This window comes from Gobius niger, assembly GCF_951799975.1.
Source record: "Gobius niger genome assembly, chromosome: 24".
Lineage (NCBI taxonomy): Eukaryota > Metazoa > Chordata > Actinopteri > Gobiiformes > Gobiidae > Gobius > Gobius niger.
In genome coordinates, this window is record NC_136875.1 from 11,900,404 (window position 1) to 11,913,950 (window position 13,547).

The following is a 13,547-nucleotide window of genomic DNA, read 5'->3' on the forward strand; positions in this document are numbered from 1 at the left end:
TGAAAGAGCAATTTTATACAAGGCAGTTATTCTAATTCACTGCATTTACAGACCAACAGACGGTCTCGTCATCATTGTAGTGTGATATAGACTGGTGCTATGTGGCTGAAAAAAGCATAATACCCCCTCTTTAACTCCCACCTGAACATGTTTTCTCCAAATTCTCCAAATCTAAAAGCAAAACAACAAAAAAGTGACAAAAATCCAGCAAAAAACAAACAAAAAAACTGCAAAAAAATACAAAAATCCAGCAAAAGAGTTAAAAAAAAAAATCCAGCAGAAAAAATACAAAAATCCAGCAAAAAATGAGAAAAATGCAGCAAAAAAAAGACAAAAATCCAGCAAAAAAAAGACAAAAATCCAGCAAAAAATGACAAAAATCCAGCAGAAAAAATGACAAAAATCCAGCAAAAAAAAGACAAAAATCCAGCAAAAAATGACAAAAAAAACTGCAAAAAAGTAAAAAATTACAAAAATCCAGCAAAAAATGACAAAAATCCAGCACAAAAAAGACAAAAATCCAGCAAAAAATGACAAAAATCCAGCACAAAAAAGACAAAAATCCAGCACAAAAATGACAAAAATCCAGCAAAAAAATGACAAAAATCCAGCAAAAAAGTAATAAAGTGACAAAGCACAAAAAGTGACAAAAAAACATAAGGGAAATAAAAAGTGACGACAATGGCAAAGAGGAGAGAATGCATTTGGTTTTGGCGGGTGGTAAGAGGTCAACAGGTATGAAGTATTATGAAGTTTGGAAAAAAATCCTCTTAAGGGAAGACACTGCAGACAAATCTCTTTTTCTTTTTTCTTTCACAAAAGTGGTGGCATAGCGGTTAGCACTCTCGTCTCACAGCAAAGAGGTCGATTCGTTTACATGTTCTTCACTGCATTTACGTTTGTTATTTTATTATTTATGATTCAGGCACTGAATACAAACTGTGAAATGCACAAGACTTTCATTCATGGCTCACAACAAACCAACAACAGTGACTGGAGCACAGATCAGAATTACCGTAAATTCTCTAATACTGGCCTGTATTCCATCAGTGGCCGGGTCTCTAACAGAGGCCGGGTTCGCGGCTGGCGGAGGCAAATTAAAGCCGGTCTCTAAAACAGGCCGGGGCTTTTATTAGAAACTATAGCGGTAGAAATATTCCCCACGTTAGGAATTTGTCTCATACTTGTGTAAATGAAAACTCACGTGCAGGAAGTAAACAAACGGGAACCCGGGCCGATGGGGACGCTGCGGAGGAGCTGATCCGAGCGTAACTTTGACACAGATTTAGCCACTTTTCAAACCTCCAGTGACTATTTGTAGAAACAGGGAAAGCTACAAATGTTGTGTGACCCTCCAGGGTTTTAATAAAGTCTCCATCGCGTCTTCAAAGCACGTCCAGCTGCTCCGTGTGCAGGTCAGTCCCACGCCTCAAAATAACTCCTCCCATCAGCGCGAGTGTCTCGTCTTCTCTCGGGTCAGTCTCATGATCGATCACAAACACAAACGCTCCGTCTAAACTCGCCTTTTACACAAGATAACAACAAATAATCCGGTCCGGTAAAAACGAAACAGAAACCTGCAGTGACATTGATGTCAAAGCTCCGCTAACAGCAACGAAACACTTCCTGTTGTCCCGACAAAATAAAAGGCGTCAATGTTCCAGTGAGAGGGTTTGCAAAGTTAATTAATAAATGAACCTAATATTTTAGGTGCAAACGGACACAAATCTCGTTTTTCTTTGTTTTCCTGGTCGTCCGTTTTGCTCAAATAGAAATAAAGGCGTGTCCCTAATTGTGGCCTGGTTCCAATAAAGGCCTGGTCCTAGATGCCCTTGAGTAAATAAAGGCCCCGGCCTATATTAGAGCATTTACGGTATGCATATATAGGAGAGAGCACCACTTGCATTTTAAAGCGACGCAAAGTGACATTATCTGTTGTAAATGAGACACAGAGTCTAACAGTGTGACAGAAAACCTACATGCATCAGTTTCAACCTTTGAACTGAATGTTTTATTGTAGATTTACAAGGTCCAGACTCCAGAGATTAAGAATTATATCAGCACAAAGCTCTGTCAAAGCTGCTCATAAACCTGTACCTTATCAATGAGGAAAATTGCTTCCCTTTAGTTTTAAGCTGGAGCTCAGTCAACCAACATCGCTTTCTTTCCCTGCCATCGACTGAGGTGAGTTTCTTTATGATTTGACTGAAACAAAAGAGGTAATGACAGCTGTAATTCTTGCCTGCAGGTTTTATTTTCACAATGTCGTCAGAGGAAGATCTGTCATGTTCAGTCTGTCACGAGGTTTTTAAGGAGCCTGTGGTTCTGTCCTGCAGCCACAGCTTTTGTAAAGACTGTCTGAAGAGCTGGTGGAGGGAGAAGCCCACACGGGACTGTCCAGTTTGTAAGAGAAGATCCTCCAGGAGTGACCCGCCACTAAACCTGGCTCTGAGAAACCTGTGTGAGGCCTATGTCCAGCAAAGAGAGCAGAAGACTCCAGAAGAGCAGGAGTGTGGAGTGCACTCAGAGAGACTCAAACTGTTCTGTCTGACTGACCAGCAGCCGGTCTGTGTGGTGTGTCGAGACTCCAAAGTCCATGAAGGCCACCGCTTTAGGCCCATAGTAGAAGCAGCTCAGGATCTGAGAGACGAGCTGGACAAGTCTCTCCTGCCTCTAAAGGAAAACCTACAGAAGACCAAGAACCTTAAGAAAGAGTTTGAGAAAAAGGCAGATCGAATTAAAAATCAGTTCTATCAAACAAAGGGGCAGATCCAGGCCGAGTTCAGGAAGCTTCATCAGTTTCTTGTGGAGGAAGAGGAGTCCCGGATGAAGGCTCTGAGGGAGGAAGAGGAGCAGAAGACTCGGAGGATGAAGGACAAGATGGCGGCCGTGAGCAGAGAGATAGAAGCTCTGTCAGAAAGCATCAGAGCCACAGAGGAGCAGCTCAGAGCGCCAGACGTCTCCTTCCTGCTCCAATACAAGGCTGCAGTGGAGAGAGTGCAGCGCTGCCCCCTGCTGGAGGAGGAGCCACCGCTGGGCCCAGAGGCTCTGATAGACCAGGCCAAACATCTGGGCAACCTGGCCTTCAACATCTGGACCAACGTGAAGAGGCAGATTCACCTTCCTGTCATTCTGAATTCTGTCATAGTCATGAATGCCGTTGTGTCCGACGATCTGAGCAGTTTTACGGTTGATGACGAAGATGACGTGGGCATGGTGTTCGGGTCCGAGTGGTTCGACTCCGGTTCTCACAGCTGGGACGTGGAGGTGGGAGACAGTAAGGACTGGATGCTGGGCGTCACGAACGACCCGTTAGAGTGGGGATTCAAGGACGCGAATCCCGAGGCGTGGGGTTTGGCATTCTCAGACGGTGAATATAAAGCAGGACACTATGAAGAGGACACTCCTCTCACACTCGCTCCAAATCCTAAAAAGGTCAGAGTTCATCTGAAATGTGACAAACAGGAAGTGAGTTTTTATGACTTGGACACCGGCGCCCACATTCACACGCTCACGCAGCTCACTCAGAAGAAACTGTTCCCGTGCTTTTCCACTGAAAGCAAAAGTCCGATCAAAATTCTCCCACAAACCTGTCTGACTCCGCCCCCTTTTACAAAGCAATGACGCAAGAAACTGGTGAAAATATACAGGGGTTTCTTACCCGCAGGTGGTGGAGCGGGTCGTCTCGTGATCGGAAGGTCATGGGTTCAAATCCCAGTCGTTGTGTCCTTGGGCAAGACACTTCATCCTACTTTCCTCCAGTGTTTGCGTGCACTGGTGTTTGAATGAGAGAGTGAATGGGTGACTGGTTTCTTACTGTAAAGCGCTTTGGGTCTGATAAAGGTAGAAAAGCGAGATATAAATTGAGTCCATTTGCCATTTAAGGCGAGACACTGCAGGTGAATAGGGAAAAAATGTATATTTACAGATATCAATTTGAAACTTTTGCTGTAGACATAAATGTGGGAAAAAAATACATTGCAAGTTTTCTGTCATTTTATCTTTTCATATAAGAACAAGGTGTTTTATGCCTAAAAATGCCCCAAATTTCCCATCTTTTCGGCAACGAAATCTGAATAATGGATAGAGCTACATTAAAATTTATGGTTTCATTTTATTGATGAATGAGTTGCCAAGACTTTCTCAGAGGGGATTTTGGATTTCTTGTTTAGTTTTAAAATAAGCTGTTTTTTAGTGGAAAATTTGCAAAAATTTAATTTTCGCCTTATTTTTTGACATTGAAAACTCAACAAATGGGGCTTAAGGGATTAGATAATAAAAAATCCCTCTGAAAAAATCTTCCAAATATTGTTCAGTGCAAGGCTGGAAAATTTGAAGTCTTTTGGTCCGACTGACGTGGACATAGTGTCGCCACAATGACAGAAAAATGTGTTTTGAGAAAAAGGCCCTTGAAATTGCATTCTCCCATATAAGTCTATGGGGGAACATTGAATCAGCGCAATATTTAAACATGTTATTGTGAAGATTAGGCATATTTTCTGTTTCCGGGTGAAAGCTTATATGTTCAGAGACCAATTTGGCCCAAAACCTGAAAACTGAAAAAATTGCCTGTAGCGTCTCCCCTTAAAACTCACAAAAGTAACTAATGGATGTCTTAAATGTCTCAAGTATCTAAAGCTTAAAGGAACAGGAAAGTTTTTCTTGTTTCTTGCCTGAGTTTAGACGAGTTGATACGTACCTGTCTGGTCTCTGTGCCTGTGGAAGACCCTGGTCGCTTCTAACTTCACCCCCGTTTGGAGCCATAGGAATACATTGGGAGAGGCCAAAAGCTAACAACATCTTTGATCCAGACAGGTACACATCAACTCGTCTACGCTCAGGTAAGAACATATCTCAGTGTGTAAAAACAGTGGCCTGTTCCTTTAAAGATAATGTATTTCTTGTCAATGAATTTTCTTAAGCTTTTAAGAATAAGAATTTGTTTTATTAAAGTAATTAATTTGTATTCTTTTGTTTATTCCATGCTTTCGATTCACAATATTAATAGAGAATATGTATTACAGTATTTGATCACAGCAGATAATTTAATCTTTTTTTTTTTTTAGACAAATAAAATCTTTGATAGAGTTTTTGTGAAAGGTTTCTTCAACACTGTATGTGAATTGTTGTCAACTGTTTTGTCTGACTGATTAAAACATTTTCTATACCATCTTCGAATATTTTGTGTAATACTTTCTACATAGTAATTGCAGTTTTTGGACCTCAGTGCTGCATGTTCACTATTCATTGTTTTAAGATCAGTGTACGTTTGCGTTCATTGTATTTTAGATTTGAAAAGCAATATGCAAAATTTAAAAAAAATATATATACTGACTATTTTGTTTCCTCCTTTGTCTAAATAAGACATTCACTTGAGAATAGACACTGCCAACAAAAGAATATACAATAATGAACCTTCATTGATTACGCTGAATACTTTTCTGCTCGAATACCCGGAAGTGAAACTGTCTTGATTTGGAGAATGGCGCTAATCAAACTTTAGTAGATCGGACTAAATAAAATATTTTATATTGATGATTTGAGTTTTTGCGAAAGGTTTCTTCAACAATGTATGTGAATAGTTGTCAACTGCTTTGTCTAATTGATTAATACATTTTCTATACCTTCTTAGAATATTTTGTATAATACTTTCTACATAGTAATTGCAGTTTTTGGACCTCAATGCTGCATGTTCACTATTCATTGTATTAATCATTGCAAGTCACTGTTGTTAAGGGGCCCGGCCTGTTCTGTCAAATAAGAAGGAAGGCAAGCCAGAGCTGTACAGTAGACTAGAATAAAAAAGAAAAATCTCTTTCAACTCAACTTTGTGGACTGTAATTCTGAATAAAAATCATTGTCACGGCAACAGTCACGTGACCTCACTCTGCCTTGTCTGCGTGCGCGCTGCAGCAGGTGCGGTGAATGAAATGTCAATCAGCTGTGCGCCCCGAGAATACACAAAAAGCTATGGTCTCTGGAGTACAGATCAATCTGAACTGTGTGCTACCACTACGCAGTGTTGTTACGTGTAAAGACCTCCGAAGAAACTGCCGGTAAGAGAAACCCCTCCTTCACTGAACTGTTGAATGAACTGGAGTTCGAAAGTTATCGCTCACACGTAGCGCATGTGTTGTGTTTACGTTCGTGAGCGTCGTGGTTGCATTACGCACGATGAACACTGAACACCAATCTATGTTTATGGTTTCGTTAGGACGTATTCTCCGGTGGAGATGTGTTTGGTTGAGATGTGTTTGGTTGTGTTTATTGTGAATTAAGGAAATAACGAAAGAAAGAAGGAACTTATTCAATTACTTTAAACACTTTGGTTTAAAGGAAACTGTTATACAAAAGAAAAGTAAACGTTAAACAATTTGGTTTAAAGGAACGTAAACAATTTATGCAAATGAATATGTCAATTTATGCAAATGAATATGTCAGATATAATGCCTGTGATGGATTTAAGTTAAGAGAAAATAAAGTAAATAGCAGAAGCAAATACTGATGATTTTGTGATTTCCACTTTGCCAATCTGAATTTAGAAGTTTGATCTAAGTTGTGAATTTTGTGTGTCCATTTGTTAAAGGTTTTTTACCTGCTGGGAACTACCCCAATAAAAGAAACAAAAGAAACAAAAAGTTGGAGTGGTTTCTGTGCTTGAGTAAAGTCCTGCTGGGAGGCCTTTAACATCACCAACCCAAATTAAGTGCGGGGTTTGGCGTAGTGACTAAGAAAGGCACTTAACAATAATTTTCAACATTTGTGAATTTTCCGTCATTCTCTTACAGAGGATAAGATGTTGTAGCAGGAGCCGCCTTTTATAGACCGTCCATCATTGATCATGTTCAGATCTCATTGGCTGAAGGGGCGGACTGGCCATATGTCCATTCTGGAAGAGCACAGAAGGGCCACTGGCTCTCGGGCCACCGGGCTGGCCTCTCAGTTTTCTCCTGAGAGGCCATTAAGCTCATGCATGACGGCACTTTGACAACTTCTTGAGTGACAGCACAGGATTTTAGAGGCAGTTGTGGTGAACAGGCCAATGGAGGGGAAAAAAAACAATTAGAAAGCCACAAAAACGTGACAAAAACACGACAAAAAATGTGACTAAACCATGACGACAAAGCCACAAAAAAGTAATGAAAAAAAACCCCCAAAAAATATGAGGAAAAATGTGACAAAAACACGCCGACAACGTGACAAAAAGTTACAATCACTTTTGTAGGTCTTCGCTTTCAAATGAGGCGCTACATTGTCGCTCTCCAGCTTTTAGATTTGGGTAAAGCAGAACTGGAGAAAATGCTCTCGGCTAAGGCGGGTGGTAAGAGGGTAAACTATGTCTTTGTGGAGGTGTTTACGCTAATTTGGGCCAGGCTGGTCCGAGTCCAGGGCCGTTTTTAAAGTCCCAGTCCGCCCCTGATTGGCTGGTATAAGAAATACTCAACTTGGCCCAACACACTTTTGATTCTCTCACCTGGACCAAAACGCAAGAATAAAACACACATTACTGAACTGCACAGATCAGCATTAAAGGTCATCCATGAGGAAGACCGAACTTTTCACAAACCCCGTGAACTGTATTTGTGTATGTCTTTGGTTCACCACTAGATGGCAGCATTTAAGAGATAAGTTATTGACCCCACAGTGGACAAATTCACGTGTTCCAGCAGCTCCTAAAGCACAAAGTAAAAGGTGCAGATGTTTTGAAATGTGCATCAAAGAAAACATAGCAAATGTACAAACAGGTAATGACAGAATAAAGGCGTCTCTAATGAACTGAATAATGACTTTAAGAGGAAAGAAAGACATGGATGAATCAAATAGAGCAATACAGAAAAAATCACAATCAGCAGTGACGAAAACAAACATATATATATTAACAGTTAAAGTTGAAGGACCAGCTCATTCCTGCTCTGAAGGCATCACCGCTTGTCCATTAAAGGGGCTAGATGCAAGTTGGTCATTTCATACTCACTACTGCCACCACAGGTCATACGTGTAACTGCAGCTTCTATATTAAGCTCGTGCATGACGGCACTTCAGACCCGAAGTAACACCTTTCTGAGTGACAGTGCAGGATTTTAGGGGCAGTTGTGGTGAACAGGTCTGAGCTTCTACACATTAGGACATGGCTGGAACATGTAGGGGGAGGAAAATACTTAATTTTAACATTTTTAAACTCCGTACAGTCCCTTTAAGTTAATCCATTAGTCGGTTCAAAGAGGAAGGACGGCTGAACAGGAACCAGAGACAGAAGTTTCGTGTGAACTTCATCAAGGACAACAGCTCTTCATTATTTGGCGGTTGGTTTCTTCAAGTCACGTGATGTTCATGAAAGTCACAAACCCACATCCTTTAGAGTCGCCTGATACTTCCATCCTGTTCCCTTTTTCTGTGTTGGTAGCCACAGTTTTGCCCAATATAAACATGAAATAGAGCTGAAAAAGATATAGATATTTTGAGGAGCTGCAAAACTTCCACATCAAAATCACATTCACAACACGACACAGGGCTGAGACGTCCCAGATGCACAAGATTTGTTCAGGGCCATGACGGAGAAAAGCGCCACTTTAAAACAGTTGTTTGTGAAGAGTGAAAGATGTGGAGAGAGCAGTGGAGGAAATGTTGAAGCCACATGAAACTGATGACCATTTACAAACGTAAGCAGAAACGATATACAAGCCAGCCTGTGGGTTTAAGGAAGCAGGACCTGAGTATTTGCTCCGCCTTCATAAGATCCTCAGTCAAGACAGAAACAGAATCAAACACGCAGCTATATTTTTATGCTCCAAGTTAATTCGATTTTGCTTTTGAAAAATCTCTCATGGCTTTTCAGTCAGATGAGGATTTGTCCTGTTCGATCTGTCACGAGGTGTTTAAGGAGCCTGTGGTTCTGTCCTGCAGCCACAGCTTCTGCAAGGACTGTCTGAGGAACTGGTGGAGAGAGAAGCCCACACGGGACTGTCCGGTTTGTAAGAGAAGATCCTCCAGGAGTGACCCGCCACGAAACCTGGCTCTGAGAAACCTGTGTGAGGCCTATGTCCAGCAAAGAGAGCAGAAGACTCCAGAAGAGCAGGAGTGTGGAGTGCACTCAGAGAGACTCAAACTGTTCTGTCTGACTGACCAGCAGCCGGTCTGTGTGGTGTGTCGAGACTCCAAAGTCCATGAAGGCCACCGCTTTAGGCCCATAGATGAAGCAGCTCAGGATCTGAGAGACGAGCTGGACAAGAGACTTCTGCCTCTAAAGGAAAACCTACAGAAGGCCAAGAACCTTGAAAAGAAATTCAAGGGAAAGGTAGGTCATATCAAATACCAGCACCAGCACATAGAGAAGCAGATCCAGGCTGAGTTTAAGAAGCTTCACCAGTTTCTTGTGGAGGAAGAGGAGTCCCGGATGAAGGCTCTGAGGGAGGAAGAGGAGCAGAAGACTCAGAGGATGAAGGACAAGATGGCGGCCGTGAGCAGAGAGATAGAAGCTCTGTCAGAAAGAATCAGAGCCACAGAGGAGCAGCTCAGAGCGCCAGACGTCTCCTTCCTGCTCCAATACAAGGCTGCAGTGGAGAGAGTGCAGCGCTGCCCCCTGCTGGAGGAGGAGCCACAGCTGGGCCCAGAGGCTCTGATAGACCAGGCCAAACATCTGGGCAACCTGACCTTCAACATCTGGACCAACATGAAGAGGCTGGTGCAGTTCACTCCTGTCATTCTGGATCCGAATTCAGCCAGCCGTGTAGCTCTGTCGGACGATCTGACCAGTTTAACATTTAAAGAGAAAAAATCAGAGTCACCTGAGGACGGTGGAGGTGGAGTGTTTGGATCTGAGGGGTTAGACTCTGGTTCTCACAGTTGGGACGTGGACGTGGGAGACAATGAGAAGTGGGGCTTTGGAGTGATGACTGATCCATCTGAGGGAGTCAAGAAAGAGGATGTTGAGGCGTGGGGAATGAGATTCTCAGATGGTAAATATAAAGCTAGACATAATAAACAGATTATTTCCCTCAATCTCGTCTCAAAACCTCAAAAGATCAGAGTTTGTCTGGACTTTGACAAACGTGAAGTGAGTTTTCATGACTTAGACTCAAACACTCACATGCACACATTCACACAGATCAGTCAGAAGAAACTGCGTCCAGGCTTCGAGGTCAAAGGTCAGTACCCGATCAGAATCCTGCCACAGGAAATCTGACTCAAGACGAATGAGGCGAGAAACCAGTGAAAAAGAAATTGGTGGATCTCATTGAAATACCAAGAAAGTAACCATTAAATTAAGCGTCTAAATCTTTAAGGTGTTCCATGTAATAAATGTATTTAGCTTTTGTCAAGATTTAATTTTATGTTTAAAGTTGTCAATTTAATGCTGTTTTTTCCTGTTTGTTAACTGTGTAATATAGAACAGGTAAAGTTTACAATCGTATCTAAGCAGAGAATTACGTGAAGGTGATTTCCCACATATTTTTTTCTGCTTATCGTATTAAATATTCGTTGACAGACTTTAGATGAAGGGCCTAGAACAGAAAGCTGCATATTGAAATGAATGTAATAATAAAGATAATAAAGATTTGTGATGAAGAAGTTATGATGTTTCAGAATATTGTATCTACATATATGTTTTTTGCCGTATCTGTGTCGACATTTTCAGTTTCAACTTGAATTGGTGTTTGTGGACGTAATTCAGAATAAAACAATATTAAGCATTTGTTTTTTTCCTCTTTGGATCCGTTTCTTTAAAAGGTTTTTTCGCTCAGAGACAGTCCTGGGATTCATTCATTGTTCTCATTTATTGTAGTGTCAGAAAACACTCAAGTTTGACTTAAACACTTTTCTCTTTCTTTCTTTCACAGTAGATTTATTGAATAGCCTCACAGTAAAGAGCATTAGAAAATATGTGTCTTTTACGTTTTTTATTCCAGTGTTTTTCTCAGCACCAGTGTGTGGTTTAAAGTTGAGATGGAGACTGACTCATAATCACACAACTAGAAACAAACTCATCTTTCTCTTTAGCTGAAGAGATTAATCTTAAATCTAACACAAAAACAATCAGACTCAACATTTAGTTTGTCTGGATCTTCTCTTTTGAGGATAGATCATATAATAACCTCAAGTGATACATGTCATTATTATAAAGTTGAATTTAATGCACTGTCCAAAAGTAAATCAAATTGTAATCAGGACATGTTTTTCCACTTAAATATTCGTAATCTACCCAAGAATTTTGACTTACTCAGTTTTTATCCACTTTAGAACATCAATTGTCTGTGCTTGCTCTGACTGAAACATGGCTGAACGAGGACATCGGACAATTTTACTCCTTACCTCAATAATATAAGAATGTGAACCTAGAGCCATACACTACATTATGCAGGGGTAGGCAACGTCAGGCCCGCGGGCCAAATCTGGCCCTCCAGCAGAGAACCTCTGGCCCTCAAGATGATTTTGAGAGACATTCTTATGCAAATAAGAGATCAAATTCCTTTTAGTACTCTAAAAATGCAAGAAATAGTGTCAGTTTTCAAAATATGCCCTGGCAGAATATCCCACTTGGTCCTGCAGTAAAACAATGAATCTCAACTGGTGGGTCGGGACCCAAAAGTGGGTCGCAGAACCTTTTTCAATGGGTTGCGAGTCTATAGGAAACTTTTTTTCAACATGTTCCATCTGAAACTGCCTGGAATTTCAGATTTAAAGGCATATCTACTGCTTGTTCAAAACTTGTGTGGGAAAACACAATAGTTTGTACAATAGATGACAAATGAAGGTTTTATTTGGGTTATTTGGGCCTGCCATCCAAGGGCAACGTTGGGTCCCGACTTGGGAACCACTGAAAAAGTTCTTTACTCTAGGCGACAACGTTGAGGTTCGGCCCTTGGTGTTTTGGCAATGATGAAAATCGGCCCGACTCAACGCAAACTTGCCGACCCCTGACATTATGTGTCTGGGCCTCGACTTCATGGCGAAATATCTATATTGTGAGATACATACTGTTTATAATGTATATATAGACATATTTGTGATGATATACTTTGATCATATAACACCCGTATAATCACTATAAGAAATACAATAAAATAATAAAAGACATTTTTGTTGAATTTTTGTTGAATTTTTGTTGAATTTTTGTTGAATTTTTGTTGAATTTTTGTCACATTTTTGTTGAATTTTTGTTGAATTTTTGTTGAATTTTTGTTGAATTTTTGTTGAATTTTTATTGAATTTTTGTTGAATTTTTGTTGAATTTTTGTCACATTTTTGTCACATTTTTGATGAATTTTTTATGAATTTTTGTCACATTTTTGATGAATTTTTGTCACATTTTTGTTGAATTTTTGTTGAATATTTGATGATTTTTTGTCACATTTTTGGTTGAATTTTTGTCACATTTTTTTTGAACTTTTGTTGAATATCTGTCATATTTTTGTTGAATTTTTGTCACATTTTTGTTGAGTTTATATCCTTGTTTTCTTATCATTTTTGTGTATTGTCTGGGCCTGGACTTCATGGTGAAATATCTATATTGTGAGATACATACTGTATATGATGTATATAGACATATTTGTGATGATATACTTTGACCATATAACACCCGTATAATCAAGAAATACAATAAAATAATAAAATAAAATGTGGGGTCTGCAGATGACTTTGTTGTAATTTCCAAAATAAAAGTGTCATATTCAAAGTCATACAATTGAGTAAACTAGTGTGAGGAATCTGAATAAACAATACTTTTGGATATTCTTTATTAAAATCGTGCTTTACCCACAGAACAAGAGGTTGAACCACACAGGACATAAAACTGTACTTGGCATTACAAATCATGTGAGTTTCCTTTGTATCTATTTACTTCACCACCAGAGGGCAGTCTTTCATTTCATTCATAAAGTTTGTGACGTCATTGGCTGTGGTAGGAAAAAAAGAAGTTTCATATAGAGTTAACCTCTTACCACCCGCCTAAACCAAATGCATTCTGTCCTCTTTGGCTGTTATATAGGCCTGTGTAACACCTCATTTGAAAGACCCACAAAACTGATCTTTTTCCTCGCGTTGTTGCTGTGTTGTGTCACCTTTTATGTTCTTTTTTTTTTAATTTTTGTTGAGTTTTTGTAATTTTTTTGTCACATTTTTGTTGAATTTTTTTGTTACTTTTTGGTTGAATTTTGGTTGAATTTTTGTCACTTTTTGGTTGAATTTTTGTTGAATTTTTGTTGAATTTTTGTTGAATTTTTGTTGAATTTTTGTCACGTTTTTGTTGAATTTTTGATGAATTTTTGATGAATTTTTGTTGAATTTTTGTCACTTTTTGGTTGAATTTTTGTCACATTTTTGTAGAATTTTTTTTGCCACTTTTTGGTTGAATTTTTGTTGATTTTTTGTCACTTTTTGGTTGAATTTTTGTTGAATTTTTGTTGAATTTTTGTCACGTTTTTGTTGAATTTTTGTCACTTTTTTGTTGATTTTTTGTCACATTTTGGTTGAATTTTGGTTGAATTTTTGATGAATTTTTGATGATTTTTTGATGAATTTTTGTTGAATTTTTGTCACTTTTTGGATGA

The 13,547-nt window shown here is 39.5% G+C and overlaps 1 protein-coding gene across 1 annotated transcript; it reads left to right on the forward strand.

The window, feature by feature from the left end:
• Positions 1–2,262: 2,262 nt before the first annotated feature.
• LOC306982458 (E3 ubiquitin-protein ligase TRIM35-like) lies at positions 2,263–10,183 on the forward strand (the record flags this gene model as incomplete). The annotated part of the gene is made up of 2 exons (XM_079582393.1): positions 2,263–3,435; positions 8,804–10,183. 2 exons carry the CDS (start codon positions 2,263–2,265, stop codon positions 10,181–10,183), a joined length of 2,553 nt encoding a protein of 850 aa, XP_079438519.1.
• Between the last annotated feature and the right edge of the window lie 3,364 nt (positions 10,184–13,547).